The following is a 17919-nucleotide window of genomic DNA, read 5'->3' as shown; positions in this document are numbered from 1 at the left end:
TTTGCACGCAACTGTAGATAGGATGGGAAAGATGGTGTGATAGATCAGAGGTGGCAAGAAAGGAGATAGGTGCCTTTTTAAAATATCATTTTCTGCTTGGGAAAAATTTTTTGTTACAAGAAAATCAATTAATATTTTGGGGATAGGAAGGATTTGTTATCTAATACAGTAAAAGTAAACCATATAAGCTCAGTTCAAATCCAACTGAGACTCCATATGACCTTGGAAAAGTCAGGTACAAACTAAAATTGCGAGCCTTCATGGGACAGAAAAATGCCTACTGTATCTGAATGTAACTCATCTTGAGTTACTTTTGAAAATGGAGTAAGCCAAATTGATAAAATCACAGTAAAACATCCACCGTTTTTTGTGAAGAATAAAAAAGTTATAATGGGAGCGCTGTGGCAGTTCAGTCCAGATTTATGTCCAATTCAGGCAGAAGTAAATTATATTCGTAACTGAGATAAATGTTATCCTTTTCTGTACAGTATTTTAAATTATTTAAGTGATTCCGTAAACTGACTTCTTTCTGCTTTCAAACATATTTTTCAAGCCATTACAAATCTCACCCAAGCATCTGTGTTTCCAGTAGATGCCAGTGAAACCTTTATCCACCATTCAGCTCCCTCCTCCTTCTTCCCCCCACCCCCAAGATTTAAACAAACTGGGTTCAGCTGAAACCCTTTCCTTTTAGGTAATCTTTAAGATAAAACTTTTTCCAGTCAATTAGATGCGGACAGCAAAGCAGTTGTACCATGTACAGAGGAACAGGAAAGGCTATTATATGGAGTAAAGCAGGGGTGTCAAAGTCCCTCCTCAAGGGCCGCAATCCAATCGGGTTTTCAGGATTTCCCCAATGAATATGCATTCATTGTATGCTAATAGATCTCATGCATATTCATTGGGGAAATCTTGAAAACCTGACTGGATTGCAGCCCTCGAGGAGGGACTTTGACATACCACCTTTCTGTTGTCATCAATGAGCAGGATTTCAGTGGACTGATGGTCAACGACTTCATTTTTTTTTTTTGTAAATCTTTATTAAATTTCCAAACTACCATAGTGCAAACAAACAATATTCAATATACATAAGTTTACACGAAATGCACATTAACTTACAGACATTAATGTACAACCATTTTCCCCCACCCACCCCCATCAAATAATCAGAAAAAGTACATACCTACAGGAAACCCTCCATATATTCCCCAAATGAAATTCCAATGCAAAACCCTCCCCCCCTCCCACCCACCCTGGATGTGTAGGCTCAAGGGTCGATAAAATCAATTATCATTCTTTACAGAACTTAGTCAATGGTTCCCAAACATCCATACATTTCTTAAAAAGGATAAAGGGACTTCTAAAAAGGGAGCATGCTCGTGTACAGAAAAGAGAAAAAAAAGAAGTCGGTTTGTCAATTGTGTTTAATAATTTGCCTCTGTAATTACGTCATAGCATTCTTCTTTTTGGGACGGGCACCTTCTCTTTTGTATCTTACAGCTGCTAAACCGCTTTGGCATGGGTGCGGGGTGTGAACAGGTGCACTGACCCAAGCGACAGGCGCAGAAGGAGACGCTGCGTGAGAGAGCCTCAGTAATCCCAATTGCAAATAGCAGAGAAGTTTCTACACCGAAGGGCTTTCGGGAGGACACTTTCTGACGCAGTTTCGATCTAGTAGGGGGGGGGCGGTGGATACCCTTTACCGTGTGAGTCCCGGGCCCGCCCCTAGCTGCCCCCTATAAAGAGAGCCGGCACACGGGGCTGCAGTTTTAGGGAACAGCTTGATCAGGGCTGTAAGGATCTGAGCGCCCAGGGTCCATCTACGCCCTTAGCAGACGCTGAGTTCCCTCCTACCACCCAGAGCCCCCGAAGTAGCTGGGCGAGCTGTGTATGCGTGAAAGAACAGGTGGGGGTGGGACACGGAAGGAGGATGCTGCTACTACTGCTGCTGGCTGCGCTGCCAGGTAAGTCCTGCTTTTGCAACAGCCTTTCAGCACCCTGGAGAGCGACCTAAGAGCCGGCTCTACAGCGCACACTAGGGACTCTTGAGTTGGAGCACAGAAACACAGAAGAGAAAGAACGTGTAGTCTGGGGTTCCCCCCCCCCCCAACCACATCTTCTGCAGACTCATCCGTTAGCCCCTCCGAGGGTAGGCGGCAATTCAAGGGAGGGGGGGGGGGTATCGAGCGCTGGAAAGCTCTGTCTCCGATCGTTTTAAGAAATCGAGCGCTGGAAAGCTGTTTTCTTTTTTCTCTGCTACCCATCTCGAGATCCCCCCCCCCTATCTTTGTCTCTCAGCAATGGGGGGAGGAGGGGGAATGTGAAAAGGGAAATAAACCCGAAGAGAAGGGCTGGGGTTCGGTAGTTTATCCTTCAGCCTAATATATATATATTAAGGTCCTTAAGGGCATCTGATGCGAGGGGAATTTCAACGTGATGCTGAGTTGATAAAGCGATTCATCTGCCTTCATCCGAGAAAATGAACCGATTGTATACTCAGATCAACAGATTTCTTGTCTCTTCTGGTTACTTATGGCTTGGAAGACAAAGGACTAATGGAGCATAACAAAGAAAGAAGGTAAACCGCAAGATCACCAAAATACTGAACAGCATAACCTCGATTGAATTGCACTGCACTGACAGGCTTCAGAGTATGGAAGAGCAGGGCAAGAATGAGAACAAACCACATCTTTAATTCTTAAGGAAAACGAGAGAGAATCTAGGAGCAAACCAAAGGCAGAAGCATGCAGTTAATAGGCGACTGCCCGATCTTGCTTATCCTCGTTTTTACTTGGAAAAATCAGCAGCCAAAGTAAACCCGGAAAAATTAATAATTTGTTATTTTTAAAAGGCAAAAAATCTACTTGATGCTTGCTTTCTATTCATGTTACCAGCCCACTTTCTTATGCTGGAAGTGGGCTAGCATTTCTTTTGTGGATTACGCCATCTGTAGAGATACTGGGCTTAAAAAAATCTATATATGTAACATACTTTTTTTATTTTTTTTACACTCTTTGTCTCTCTCTCTCTCTCCCCCTCCCCCTCCCTCATTATTTTTATTGGTAGGTTTTGAATGGATTTTTTAAAGGTCTTTTCTTTCACCGTCCAACAGCCCCATTTCCTCTACATATGGATCCAAGCATTAATGCCAGTTCTGTGGGAACACTAGGTGCTTCAGCACCCCCAGTATCCATTGGGTAAAAATTGTCTTCAATTTAACACCCACAATCGTTTTGAAAAGTTGGCTCCTCTAGGTCCAGGAAATTTGGAGCTGCTATGGCATGGATTGCTAGCCAAAGCCAGTACTGCCTCTTGATAAATCTATATTTAACAACTGAAAAAAGGGGCCCTCGGGGAAACATTCATCTTAAACCAAATGCATTTTAATCCAACAAAATAAGTACATCTTTATAGTCTTTTAAAATAAAAATGTTAACATATAAAAACAGCCTTGATCTCTGTTATGCCAACAAAACTCAAATACCCCTAGAAACAAGAACAGATGAATTGCCAGATAATGCAAGTCACATTATTACAAGGCGACCTGACCTCTATAGCAAGAGGCATGATAAAATCCAAGATGTAATAGAACAGGAGGACACGTTATTACACAACTAGGAGAAACGAAGACAGGGAGATGATCTAGATTCAGTCTGATAGTTATTTAGCAGGAAGTGATATAAGAGGGAGAGCCAACAGGGTCATGAGGAGCAGTGAGAACAGTGTTGATGTGCTACATATCCAGTTTTGACAAGGCATTTAATAGTCTGTTCATAGAAGTTAGCAGAATAAAGCTGACAGAAATGTGTGAGTTGTTTTGTTTGTCAGACCTAAATAGTGAGCAAACGCAAGCGGAGAAACAACACCTCGGTGAATAAATGGAATGTAGCATATGTTCATTTTCTTCATCATATTCATAAATGACTCAATATGCATTTTAAAATATGTTTGACATATTTGTCCCTAAAATAAAAAAAAACAGCTGGGAAGTGTAATAAATCTGAAGCTATGAAAAAATTAAATCTGGTTTGGATAGATTACAATTTTTATGTATTCAATTTTCTATACCACTCTCAGAACAATTTTCATGAATTTACTCAGCTACTTAAGCATTTTTCCGTCTGCCCTGGTGGGCTCACAATCTGTCTAATATACCTGGGGCAATGGGGGACCAAGTGACTTGCCCAGAGTCACAAGGAACAGTGTGGGTTTGAAACTAAAACCTCAGGATGCTGAGGCTGTAGCTCAATCCCCTGCACCACACTCTTAGACATAGTAAGGTAGAAGACTGCATAGTAAACATTGTCCGACAGAGATGGGAAAACATCATTAACAAAGCATGGTAAAACATAATATGACAAAACATGGTATGGTGAGCATAGTACCAACAGCACCGATTCGCCAGTCAGATGCGTACTATTTCTGTGCCAGTACAGTAAACAGTCCATTCTCAAAGAACATATGAATTGTCGCTACTGGGTCAGACCAGTGGTCCATCGCGCCCAGCAGTCCGCTCATGCGGTGGCCCCCAGGTCAAAGACCAGTGTTCTAAATAAGTCCAGCCTCACCTGCGTACATTCCAGTTTAGCAGGAATCTGTCCAACTTTGTCTTGAATCCCTGGAGGGTGTTTCCCCCTATAACAGCCTCTGGAAGAGCGTTCCAGTTTTCTACCACTCTCCGGGTGAAGAAGAACGTCCATACGTTTGTATGGAATCTATCCCCTTTTAACTTTAGAGAGTGCCCTCTCGTTCTCCCTACCTTGGAGAGGGTGAACAATCTGTCTTTATCTGCTAAGTCTATTCCCTTCATTCTCTTGAATGTTTTGATCATGTCCCCTCTCAATCTCCTCTGCTCAAGGGAGAAGAGGCCCAGTTTCTCTAATCTCTCATTGTAGGGCAACTCCTCCAGCCCCTTAACCATTTTAGTCACTCTTCAACATTTGAAGTAGTACAGTAGACACCCCCCCTGTTTTACTAAGGTGCTAAGCATTTTAGTGCGCGTTTAGCATGCACGCTAACCGTTAACGCATCCATAGACTAACATGCATGCATTAGCGCACACTAAAAAGCATAGCAGACCTTAGTAAAAGGAGCCCTCAGTGGCATAGCGAGGGTAAGAGGCACCTGGGGCAGTGGCGCCTCTCCACCGCCTTTGTCTCCGCTCCTTCCCTGATCCCCCTGTCACACATGCCCCCTTCCCTTCCCCCATACCTCTTGTTGAAGTTGTTGCTTGCAGAGGTTAACCACTTGCTCCTCGCAACCCTGTTGGCTCTCCCTCTGATATCACTTCTTATGTGCAGCGCCCAGAAATGATAGCAGGAGAGCCAACGGGGTCACAAGGAGCACGTGGTTGACCTCCGCGAGCAACAACTTCAACAAAGGTACGGGGGGAAGGGGGTGCACAGCGTGGCAAGGGGAGGAGTGGGAAGAGGCAGGGGATGGAGAGGAGGAGGGGTAGTGATGCCCTCACCAACATGGTGCCTGGGGTGGACTCCCCCCCCTCACCACCACCCCTCTTATTACATCACTGAGTAGACTCTTTGTTAACCGGAACTCAAGCAACCAGCAAAAAAAAATAAAAATAATAATAATCAAAGAAATACTGTAATACTTGAAATAAAAATGAAAATAAAACCAATTTCTGGTGGAAATTTAAGTGTAAACTTGGCACGCACACCTGAGTACATCCACACTTTGCCTACCACGTCTGGTAGTTTGTCTAGAACAGTTTATGGTATGGCATAGTTTAGGGTATAGTATTAATTAGGTCTATTTTTAATAGTAACTCTCAAGCAACCAGAAACTACATTTAAGCAGCATCTATCAATCTCCACGGGTGCCGGTTATCTTAGAGTCTACTGTATATGTCTTCTCCTTTTTTTTAAATATGCTGTTAGATGTGATTTCAGTCCCTATGGTGTCATTAATAATAATAATAATTTTATTTTTATATACCTCCAAAGCCATGATAGTTCGAGGCGTTGGACAATCAGCGAAGTAGTTACAATTCAAAGTCATCGAAGTAGTTACAATACTAAGTCGAAGAAGTAACATCGGGATCTGGATAGTCCCATCCTGTTGTCATTCTCCCTCCTTTCTCTACCACCATATTAATAAAACAACACACCTTATTGTGGTAAATAGCCGCAGCTCTTTATTATATCACATTAACCATAAATACATTTGCATAAATTAACATCATTAACACATTGAACCTTAATTAACCATGAACCTCAGCAAGCTCCTCCCGAGCTACCCTGTGTAACAGTACCTTTGCCCCCGACCCCGCCACCAACAGCAAGTGTCTGAGGGGTGGCATGACCTCATGCCCCTTTAACCCGGGTCACCTGACCCCAAGGCACGGCTCCCAGCCGGCCCACCGCTCATCGCCGGATGAGCCCCAGCACCCAGTAGCTCGGGAGACCCGCCTCCACACCACAAAAACCTCACCAAAGGGAGGGAGGGCGGGACAAAATTATGCCTTGGAGGACCTGCAATGAACTCAGTCCTCCAAGGCTCGTGCTAAAACCCTAAGTAAACGCCCCCATTTTTCCTACACTATCCAATCCCTGCCTCTCCTTTTGGCGCGAACCCCTCCCCTTCTTCCATATACTTCTTTCTAACGGTTGTTCTCTACCAAACCCCCCCCCCCCCCCTCTTCCCTACCTTGCCTACAAGCAACACTCGGGCCTCCCAGCCCCGTGTTACTCTCCGCCCTTTGAGACCAGCTCTCGGGCTCCTTCTAACATCGGGATCTGGATAGTCCCATCCTGTTGTCATTCTCCCTCCTTTCTCTACCACCATATTAATAAAACAACACACCTTATTGTGGTAAATAGCCGCAGCTCTTTATTATATCACATTAACCATAAATACATTTGCATAAATTAACATCATTAACACATTGAACCTTAATTAACCATGAACCTCAGCAAGCTCCTCCCGAGCTACCCTGTGTAACAGTACCTTTGCCCCCGACCCCGCCACCAACAGCAAGTGTCTGAGGGGTGGCATGACCTCATGCCCCTTTAACCCGGGTCACCTGACCCCAAGGCACGGCTCCCAGCCGGCCCACCGCTCATCGCCGGATGAGCCCCAGCACCCAGTAGCTCGGGAGACCCGCCACAGGCCTGTACCAACAGGCCCTCCCCCAAAAGAGCAGCGACTACTACCGAGAACTGAGGAACCTCTCACAACTGGAAGCAAAATCATCCAGCAAAAGGTCCCACCCCACATCCGACAAGTGAACCCCATCTGTATGAAATAAACCAAAACAAGTAACATCAACCCAATCATGCAGTATCTGCCACCCACCCTGACCAACCACCCATTTCCCAACTTGTCTATTAAGCTTGGCCAGGCCCCTCGTCCAACGTCGGGATGCTATACGACTCGGACGAGGCACAATGTCAGACCATACGAGCAACACCCCCGGGAACCAATCCCACACCACCCGCAGATCATCCTTGATCCTATTGACCAAGTCCTTTCCCGTCCAGGTATCCACATCATTACCCCCCAAATGTATCAGCAGTATGTCAGGATGACTAGTCCGAGATCGCAGATCAGACAACAAAAACAAAAGCTGACTCCAACGCATCCCACGTTGTCCCCACCAGGAAACACGAAGTCCCATATGCCCCAGTCCAAGATGACGACCACCTGGGCGGATACCTGCACGTTCGCCAGCCCAGTGGATGAAAGAATGGCCCACAATCCACATGGAATATGAACGGGAACCGGGAGCTGAAACAGAGAATAAAACAAAACAGATCAAACTCCCTCCCTTGGGCCCTTACGAAAATCCCATTACTGAGAACCTCGCGCAGCAAGGTTCCCCGCACCCTCACCCTCACGACGAATATAGCCCCGAAAGGCATTGGAAACCCAACGACCTAATCTCTGGATGCCCTCCCCAGACATACCAGCCCTACTAGCACTCGTGGCAGCACCAATCCTGAAGGAATGAGTTCCGAAATCAGCCGGATTCATACCACAACGCACCAACACTAAATTGAGTACCGCCCTAAACTGATAACGCGTGAGAGGGGCGCCATCAGCATGCACAAACAATATCTGAGTGCTAGCGGGTCGAACGGCTAAGTATCCACGCATCCTAAAAACCGGACAAGACAAACAGCCAGACACAGCATGCAACACCACCCAATGCCCAACACCACACTGATCAGTCTTAGAGCTAACAATATGTAGCCTTAACACCGAATCCTGCAAATTCACATGCTGAATCCGAAGTCCCCGTGGGACTCCTCCCGAAGCTGGACCTACGACTAATTCACTAACCCGTAAGGCGCCAAAAAAGGCAATGGAAAAAGCCGCCTGAAATAAACAGGCCTCAAAAGGCGAGTTGGCCACCTCAGGCAATACCGCCAACAGACGGAGTAGTAACTCATGAGTGACGGGCAACCTCGAATCACGAGTCTGAGGAAGCGCGCGTCCTAATGCCCGTAACAGCCGTTGGACCAAAAAACTAGATACTGGGCAAGCCCAACCCAAGGCCCTGCAGAAAAAGGAAAAACCCGCTAATTGACCACGCACAACACCCCGAGAAACCCGAGCCCGAAAAGAAGACAGCACGAAATCCTCCAATAAGGATTCGGCCACATCTCCCGGACACCAACCCCTATCACCCAAGAAAGCTGCAACCGCCCGAAACCCCGCTGAATAGCGTGACCACGTAGAAGATGCTACAGACAGACGGAGCATCGTCCAGACTCCTTCCCGACCAGGCTCCACAAACGCGCTGGCATCCGTGAACCGTCTGCTCGAGCTCCTGGCGCCAGCCGACGAAACTGCAAAAAATTGAAACGAGACAAAGCGTCAGCAATGCCATTTTGCAAACCCGGAACATGGCGAGCACGAACAAACAAATTCAACCGCAAACAGCGCAAAACCAATTCCCGCATGAGCGCATTCACCGCCAAGCAGCGCGCCGCCTGACGATTGACGACCTCCACCACTCCCAAATTGTCGCACCAAAACACCACACGTCTATTGCGCAGAACCCCCTCCCAGAGCTCACAAGCCACTATGAGCGGGAACAATTCCAACAGGGTAATATTCTTTGTCACGCCGGCCCGCACCCACTCCTCAGGCCAACGCTCCGCACACCAGTCTCCATTGCAATACAGACCGAAACCAACTCCCCCCGCCGCATCTGAGAACAACTCTAGGTCAACGCTAGAAATCTCAGGTGCCAGCATTGGCACAGTCCCATTAAAATCCCGAAGAAAAACTGACCACATCCGCAAATCTGCACGGACACCAACAGGGAGACGCAAAAAATGATGGCGATCACGTACCCCAGCCGTTGACGCTGCCAACCGACGTGAAAAAGCCCTCCCCATAGGAAGAACTCGACATGCAAAATTAAGCGACCCCAACAAAGACTGAATCGTATGCAAGGTAGATTTAGGAGCATGAATCACTTGCTCAATAAGTCCAAGCAATTGATTAACTTTTAACACAGGCAGCCGCGTCACTAACGCCTCTGTGTCTAACTCTATCCCCAAAAACACCAAAGAAGTAACCGGCCCCTCCGATTTGTCACGAGCTAAAGGCACACCAAAATCCTCAGCCAAACCCTCAAAAACCTGCTTAAGACGCTCACAAACCCCGCTACTCCCTGCACCAATAAACAAGAAGTCATCCAAATAATGCACCACGGAGTTCTCACCTACCTGCTGAACTAAGACCCAATGCAAGAATGAACTGAACATTTCGAAATAAGCACACGAAATGGAACAGCCCATGGGCAAACACCGGTCATAAAAATACAAACCGTCGAAACGAAAACCCAATAACGGATACGCCCGCGGATGAATGGGTAGCAATCGGAATGCCGATTCGATATCCACCTTTGCCAGCAAAGCACCACGTCCGACAGAGACAATAATCCTCAATGCACTATCCAAAGAGGCATACCGCACAGTGCAAAGATCCTTTGGAATACCGTCATTAACCGACCGACCAAGAGGCCGAGATAAGTTATGAATGAGACGATACTGCCCCGGGGCTTTCTTAGGAATCACTGCCAGAGGCGAAATCTTCATGCTGGAAAAAGGCGGAACACGATAAGGACCCGCAATGCGCCCCAATTGAATCTCTGCAGACAACTTATCCCACACTATACCCCGCAAAATGGACACCGAAGATGAGTTTTGAACCCGCGCCGCCGACACCTCCCCCAAAAAAGGAATATCAAAACCTTCTGTAAACCCTGCCTCCAAAATATCCGCTACCCTCCGTCGACTATAACTGTGCAACCACGGGCGCATAACTCCTACCCGAATCGGAGTAGGTACTGCCACCGAAACATCACTTCGCAACTCCTGCAGCTGCTCCACCGACCCGTTTGGGACATTTAACGGCCGAGTGAGATTGACCACAGATAGAGCAGGCGTGACGAAATTTGCAGTCGGAGAAGGGACAGTTGGATTTATTAAATTTCCAACACACGTCGGAACCTGCTGAAGGACTCCCCCCCGACCCCCCGCGAAAGGGCCGAGCACTCCCAGGACTCCCAAAAGTCCGCACCGGCGCCCCCGATATGGATTTGGAAGCCATATGAGTAAGCCATAGATTCACGTCCTGAGAACCCCAAGACATGAAACTATTTTCTTCCATTTTGTCCCTGAAGGCTTCGTCATAGTTCAACCAAGCCCACCCGCCGAAGCGCTGATAGGAATCCAAAATCGAATCCGCATAAGACAACAATAAACCGGCATCCTGTGGATTAGCACGACCCCAAACACTTGCTAACCGTAAAAAAGCACGGATCCAATTAATAATGGAACGAGCAACTGGAAAGGGTTTAACCTCCTTCCCAGCACGCTTGGATTTGCTATGCCTCTTCCTATGGGCTCTACCCTCCATGAGGCGAAAAATATCCAAGCAGGACCGCCGCCGAATCTTCCGCCGCAAATCCCGGGGAACCTTTTCCCACAACTCAGTAAGTGCCACTAAAGCCGGAGCACCCCGTACTTCACCTGTGGCAGCCTCCCCACTACCCGCCCCAGTAGCTGCCCCCACCCTTGCAGGACCGGTTGACACGGAAGAGGAAGACGTCGAACCCGACGAAGACGACCCAGACGAGGACGAAGACGAACCCCGACGCCGACGCCTGCGCTTCTTATGCCGCGCCTTCCCCCCGCCAGCAACCTGAGCAGGCGCCTTGTTACCAGTATTAGAAGCTCCCGATACTCCAGCAGCCACTCCAGAGACGCCCTGGTCAGCAGTCCCCACCACAGAAGAGACATCAGAAGCTTGCGCCGAGCCGCCACGAACAGCAACCTCCGGCATCAGGGATGAACTGTGAACAGATTCCGCAGTGCCTCCGCCAGCAACCGCACCAGCAGTCGGCGCCGATCCTCGCTCCGCAGCTGAATAACCAGGTCTCTCAGCAACTCCGGGACTGCCAACTGCTCCCAAACCGTCCGTTTGCACCGTCTGTCCTCCTGGTAGTAGACACGTCACCTGTGGAGACCAAGAAACAGAGGCAGGACCAGGAAAACAAAACCCAGGCATACCAACAGGGGCTCCCCATCCGGACCCAAAACTGCCCCCAGGCATCATCCCCATAGCCATATTCCCAGGAACACCCCCACCCCAGTGAGAAACCGAAGGCATAAAACCGCCACCCGAAGGGCTAGAACCCCAAGAAGCCGCCCCCCAACTCGGAGCCCAACCACCCGCAAAGAAACCTGGGAACGGACCTGCAGGTCCAACACCAGCACCGGACATAAAACCAGGTGCACACATGCCCCGTCCTAAACCCAAAACCTCTGGAGACACACAAGACTCACCAGGACCCCCAGCCAGCAACCCAGAGGAGACCTCCCGAACACTGGAAACCCCAGAGCAAGAAGGCTCAGAGACTCCTGCTGCAGCCGAAACCTCTCTGCCCCCAAGAACAGGCCCACGCAGAGAAGCAACGTCTCCTCCCACCTCCCTGCTCGCCAGCACGTTCCTGCTCACACTCCCAGCACTGGATAACGCTGCGGAAGCCCCGCCCCCCGACGAAATCAGCGAACTGCGGCCGGCCGGGACAGCTACCTGCTCACTGCCCGACAACGAAGACTTACGCCGGACCTTCCCCGCAGCAGTAATGATCCCCGAGCGAGTCCCCCGAGTGACCCCCGCACCAGCGATGGCTAAAGCCGACAGCGCCTCGATCTTAGATCGCCGAACGGGCTGCACACGCTCCTCCCCGAAGCCGACACCCACCTGCTCCAGCGACTCCTCCGTGAACGAGTCTCCCGCTAAGATCGATAATTCGGCTTCCCCCTCTTCACCACGCTCCTCAGCCAAACTGAAAGACTCCATAACAGCACCCCCGAATCCAGGAAAACGGGACCAAAACTGAGTAAGTCACAAAATTATGCCTTGGAGGACCTGCAATGAACTCAGTCCTCCAAGGCTCGTGCTAAAACCCTAAGTAAACGCCCCCATTTTTCCTACACTATCCAATCCCTGCCTCTCCTTTTGGCGCGAACCCCTCCCCTTCTTCCATATACTTCTTTCTAACGGTTGTTCTCTACCAAACCCCCCCCTCCCCCTCTTCCCTACCTTGCCTACAAGCAACACTCGGGCCTCCCAGCCCCGTGTTACTCTCCGCCCTTTGAGACCAGCTCTCGGGCTCCTTCTTACAATGCAAAGTCATCGGAAATAAGGTACAGGTTGGGAGGAGAGATACATTCATAGGTTACAATCGGTTGTGCAGAGATCTTTTGAATAGTACACTTGATCTCAACTCAGTCATTAGGACATACACTAGCCAGGAGAAGTTTTCAGGATACCAGCAATGCATATGCATGAGATATATGTAATATGTTACTATTTCCTTACAGTGGAGCAGGGAGTTCTATCTCAAGCATATGCATTGCGAACATTCCGCAAACCTAGCTAACTGGGTATTTCCCGAAGACTGAGGTCAGAAGCACTGGATTAGAAGCTTGCACGAGTTCTTCCATAGTGACAAATATAAAGTATTGCATATTCAAAGATGGATTAAAAAAAAAAAAAAAGTTTAAAGAAATAAAACAAAGGAAATAAGGTGATGCTTTTTTTAATTGGACTAACTCAATGCATTTTATGATGAGCTTTCGAAAGTAACCCTTCTTCTTCAGATCAGAAAAAAGTAAATGTTGACAGATATCAGTATATTTAAGGAAAACATGAAAGCATTTCAGGGATAGGAAGAGGATAGGGTGGGAGGGTGGACAGGAGACAGAAAGGTGGCAGAGCAGTTTTAAATGTCTTTATGATAGGAAAGAAAGCCCAGATCTCTGTTAAGTCCTGTCTGGTAGGTGTCAAAATATCTTATCATTTTGATTTCAAAGATTTTACATTGGATTGTTTTAAAGTTCCCTTTTAGTATTCTCACCATAAAATCATTGGTGCAGTCGTCAGTTTTTCCAAAGTGTTGTCTGACAGAGGTGACATCCTGGTTGGTATTGCATTTCTTAATATGATATCTATGTAGTTTGATTCTGGTCTTTAGCATTTGGCTTGTTTCACCAATGTAACATGCCTCTTTGCACTTTTTGCACTGAATGATGAACATGTGAAGGATCCCTTTATGCTGAATGTTTTTTCCCATATGAGTGACTATGGGATCCTTTGAGATGTGCTTACAAAGTCTGCAGTTTGTCACATCACAAGGATGTGTGCCATTCTCTTCTTCATGGGTTTGTGTGGGGAACTTGCATTTTAGCAATTTTGGTTTCAAATTAGGTGGCTGACAGAAGGCCAGCACAGGTGGAGCTGGGAATATTTATTTTAGTAATTAATCTTCCTGGAGTAGTGGTTATAGATCTCGTATAATTTTTCCAGGTCTGGATTGTATGTCACTGCCAAGGGGATCCTGTCTGTGGTTTTCTTGTCCTTGTAGTGTAGTGTTTTAAGGGATGAGGTAATATTCTTGGAGACTATTTAAGGGTTGTATCCTTTTTGTTTGAAGGATTCAGTCAGGGTCTTTAGGTGCTTATCTCTGATTCTTGGGTCAGAGCAGATATGGTGGTATCGTGTGGCTTGGCTGTGTATAATGGATTTTTTTTATATGTGAAGCTGGAATTGTGGAGGTAGCTGCATCTGCTCATAGGTTTCATGTAAATAGATGTTTGTATGTAACCATTGTTGACAGAGACTGTGGTATCTAGAAAATTGACTTTTTCTGGGGAATAGTCAATTTTGAATTTGTAGGATGGTAAGTATTCAAAGAATTGTAGAATTGTTAGAGTCTCTTCTCCGTCAGTCCAAATCATAAAAATATACCTGTGGTATTTTAGTTTCCTGCCCACCCACCTACCCCTCCCTCTTCCTATCCCCAAAATGCTTTCATGCTTCCTTACTTGTACTAATATCTGTCAACATTTGCTTTTTTCTGATGTGAAGAAGGGTTACCTTCGAAAGCTCATCATAAAATGCATTGAATTATAATAATAATAATAATAATAATTTTATTCTTATATACCGCCATACCCGAGTTCTAGGCGGTTCACAACAATTACATTAGGATCCGCATTGACATGCCGATTTACAAACAATATATTGGATTTATAACACCTTCAGCCAAACATGGCTGAGGAAGCGGAAGTGGGAAGGAGAGAAGGAAGAAAGCGATCAATAGAGGGGAGGGGGGGGGGGAAGGGCCGAACGGGCCGATTTACCACAATATATTGGATTTACAACAACTTTAGCCGAACTTGGCTGATGAAGAAAGAAGCGGGTAGGGGCGCAGGAAGACAGCGATCAATAATGTGGGGGAGTGGGTTGAACGTGTGGCCAGGTAGTTCCGGAAAGGGGGCGTTACGGGGCTTGTTTGTTGAATAGGTAAGTTTTGAGTGTTTTTCTGAAGTCGAGGTAAGTAGGGGCCTCGAGAATCATTTGGGCGATCCATGGGTTCATCTCGGCTGCTTGGAAGGCGAAGGTTTTGTCTAGGAATCTTTTGAGATGACAGAGCTTTAACGAGGAGTAGGTGAACAGTTGAATTCTGCAGGATTTCTTGTTGGAGCAGTAAAGGTTAAAGAGGGGATTGATGTATCTTGGCGAGAGGCCATATACCGATTTGTAGCAGAAGCATGCAAATTTGAAAAGCACTCTGGATTCGAAAGGCAGGAAGTGAAGATGGTGGTAGAAAGGGTGGTAGATGGTGGTAGAAATTAGTCCAATAAAAACGGTTTCACCTTATTTCCTTTGTTTTTTGTTTTATTTATTTATACTACCTTGGAAAGACGACTAACACAGCCACCACACCATTTCACTCAAGATGGAAGATAATTTTATATGTTTAAAAGACGACTCTACTTACCGTAATTGGCAGGTGCTGGGAGCAGAATGATGCAAACTATTGGTCTTATTATTCACTTATGACCTTTCAGTTGGAGCACTGAGCACACTGCACAATATTATTTAATTTTGAACTATTTTAAACGTATAAAAACATTTTCTCAGCACTGTTATATTGTGGTATTTAATTGCACTGCACAACAAAGTTTTTGCTTCCTGAACACTGCTGGGTGTTTCTTATAGAATTTTGGGTGCTGATCATGAATATTACATCAAAAATTACCCATCACGTACCATTTCAGAGAAATCTTCAATTTTGTCGTGATTTTTTCTTATATTTGGATGCAAACAATTTTTTCTCCCATAAGTGTCTTATCAACAACGGTTTGTGCCGCCTGGGTATGTCCATGCATAAAATCTAGCCAGGTTGGAAGCTGTTTTATGGAAGATGACATCCTGGGCATGTCTGGGCAGGTCTGAACGAGCTTGCGCTGTCTCACCATGCTATAATGGTGGCTTCCATACACCGATCCTGCTCATTTGGTTAATATAGATAGTCCGTGTGTGTATATAGTATCAGTATAGTAAAGTATAGTAGTATAGTAGCTGTAGCAATATAACAGTAAGTAAACTTGATGCTATAGACGTTTTGGTGTCGGGCAATATGTCTCGTCGGTGTCGTAACAGCCGCGACACATTCTGCTATATCTGTGGGGAATATACACTTACGCCTCAGAGACGTTCGATGACTGCCCTTGTAAAGAAAGCCTATCATCTGTATTTTGGCTGCAAAATAGGTGATCAAGACAAGCAATGGGCGCCTCACATTTGCTGTGCGACATGTGCTGTTAGTCTGAGAGCCTGGCTCAGAGGTACTCGAAAGACGATGCCATTTGCTGTTCCGATGATATGGCGAGAACAGAAAGACCATGTGACGGACTGTTATTTCTGTTTGACTAATGTGTCTGGTTTCTCTGCCAAAAACAAGAAGTCAATTGAATATCCTAATCTGCCTTCAGCAATGAGACCCATGCCACATGATGACAGTCTTCCAGTTCCGAAACCACCAGAGGATTGGACCTTAGACGAACCAGATGAAGAAACTGCAGTGCAGGGTTCTAACAGTGACATTGACCCGGATTTTGAACCATCCTCATCAGGCGATCCACATCTGATAACACAGTCCGAATTGAACGATTTGGTCAGAGATTTGGGTCTGTCAAAAGCAAAAGCTGAGCTGCTAGGTTCGAGACTGCAGGAATGGTGTTTGCTATCACCAGGTACGAAAATTTCTGTGTTTCGAGACCGGCATCATGATATAACCAAATTTTTTGCACAAGTCGACAGTCTCTGTTTCTGTTGTGACATTGAAGGATTGTTCTCGGTCTTTGGTTGTGATCACAACCCGGAAGAGTGGCGTCTTTTCATTGATTCGTCAATGTTAAGCCTGAAAGCTGTTCTGTTGCACAATGGCAACGTTTATCCTTCAGTACCTGTTGGCTATGCAGCACATATGAAAGAAACATATGAGAATATGGAAATGTTACTAAAGTATGTCCAGTATACCAGGTATAACTGGAATATCTGTGGAGACCTCAAAGTCGTTGCTCTGTTACTAGGACTGCAGCTTGGCTATACAAAGTACTGCTGTTTCATCTGCGAATGGGACAGCCGAGACAGAGAGTCGCACTATTCTAGAAAGAACTGGCCACTCCGTAAAAAGTTAGTTCCAGGACAGAAAAATGTAGCACATGAATCGCTTGTTGACCCGACAAAGATATTTTTGCCTCCTCTTCACATTAAACTGGGACTCATGAAGAATTTTGTGAAAGCAATGAACAAGGAAGGGGAAGGTTTTCGTTATTTAAGACAGATGTTCCCAAGAATAACTGATGCCAAGATCAAAGAGGGTATTTTTGTTGGCCCCCAGATCAGACATGTTATGAGTGACAAGCGATTTGAAGATCTGTTAGTTGGGCCGGAAAAAATTGGCTGGAAAGCCTTGAAAGACGTTGTTGACAATTTTCTGGGCAATTACAGAGCCCCAAACTACATTCAGCTGGTAGACAAACTTCTCAAAGCATACAAGAGAATGAAGTGCAATATGTCACTCAAGATTCATTTCCTCCATTCACACTTGGACTTCTTCCCCGCAAATCTCGGTGCTGTGAGTGACGAGCACGGTGAAAGGTTTCATCAAGACATAGCTACGATGGAGAAACGATACCAGGGCAATTGGAATCCGTCAATGCTTGCCGACTATTGTTGGATGCTACAACGTGATGCACCAGACACTGAATATAAAAGAAACTCGGGAGCAAAACACTTTTAATTCTGTTTCATTTAGTCGCTTGTGCGAAACGTAAACTTGACTATATATTTTATTGTCAGTAAACATAAAAATGTCTATTTCTCATAGTTCTTACGTGATGCAGTAAAACCAAAACCATATTTGAGCATACCAAGTTGGTACCTGTCATAATCACCAAAAACTTTTCAGGAATCAAGACTTAACCAAAAAATTGTTGTGCAGTGTTGTTAGTGCTGTAGTTAGTAATAGATTTCCCAACTGATTGAAGATATTCAAAGATGACACATTTGTGAATAGTCAGG

At 46.1% G+C, this 17919-nt stretch overlaps 1 protein-coding gene across 1 annotated transcript in view; it reads left to right on the top strand.

Moving 5' to 3' along the window:
* Positions 1 to 1783: 1783 nt before the first annotated feature.
* Positions 1784 to 17919, top strand: part of CHGB (chromogranin B) — a 59935-nt gene continuing 43799 nt past the window's right edge. Inside the window, exon 1 of the mRNA XM_033935734.1 lies at positions 1784 to 1964. Within this exon, the coding sequence (XP_033791625.1) occupies positions 1931 to 1964 (34 nt within the window). The 5' untranslated portion in view covers positions 1784 to 1930. The remainder of the gene's footprint in view (positions 1965 to 17919) is intronic.

This window comes from Geotrypetes seraphini, chromosome 3 (assembly GCF_902459505.1).
Source record: "Geotrypetes seraphini chromosome 3, aGeoSer1.1, whole genome shotgun sequence".
Taxonomy (NCBI): Eukaryota; Metazoa; Chordata; class Amphibia; order Gymnophiona; family Dermophiidae; genus Geotrypetes; species Geotrypetes seraphini.
The sequence above is the reverse complement of the archived record's forward strand: the minus strand, read 5'-3'. Positions and strand labels throughout refer to the sequence as shown.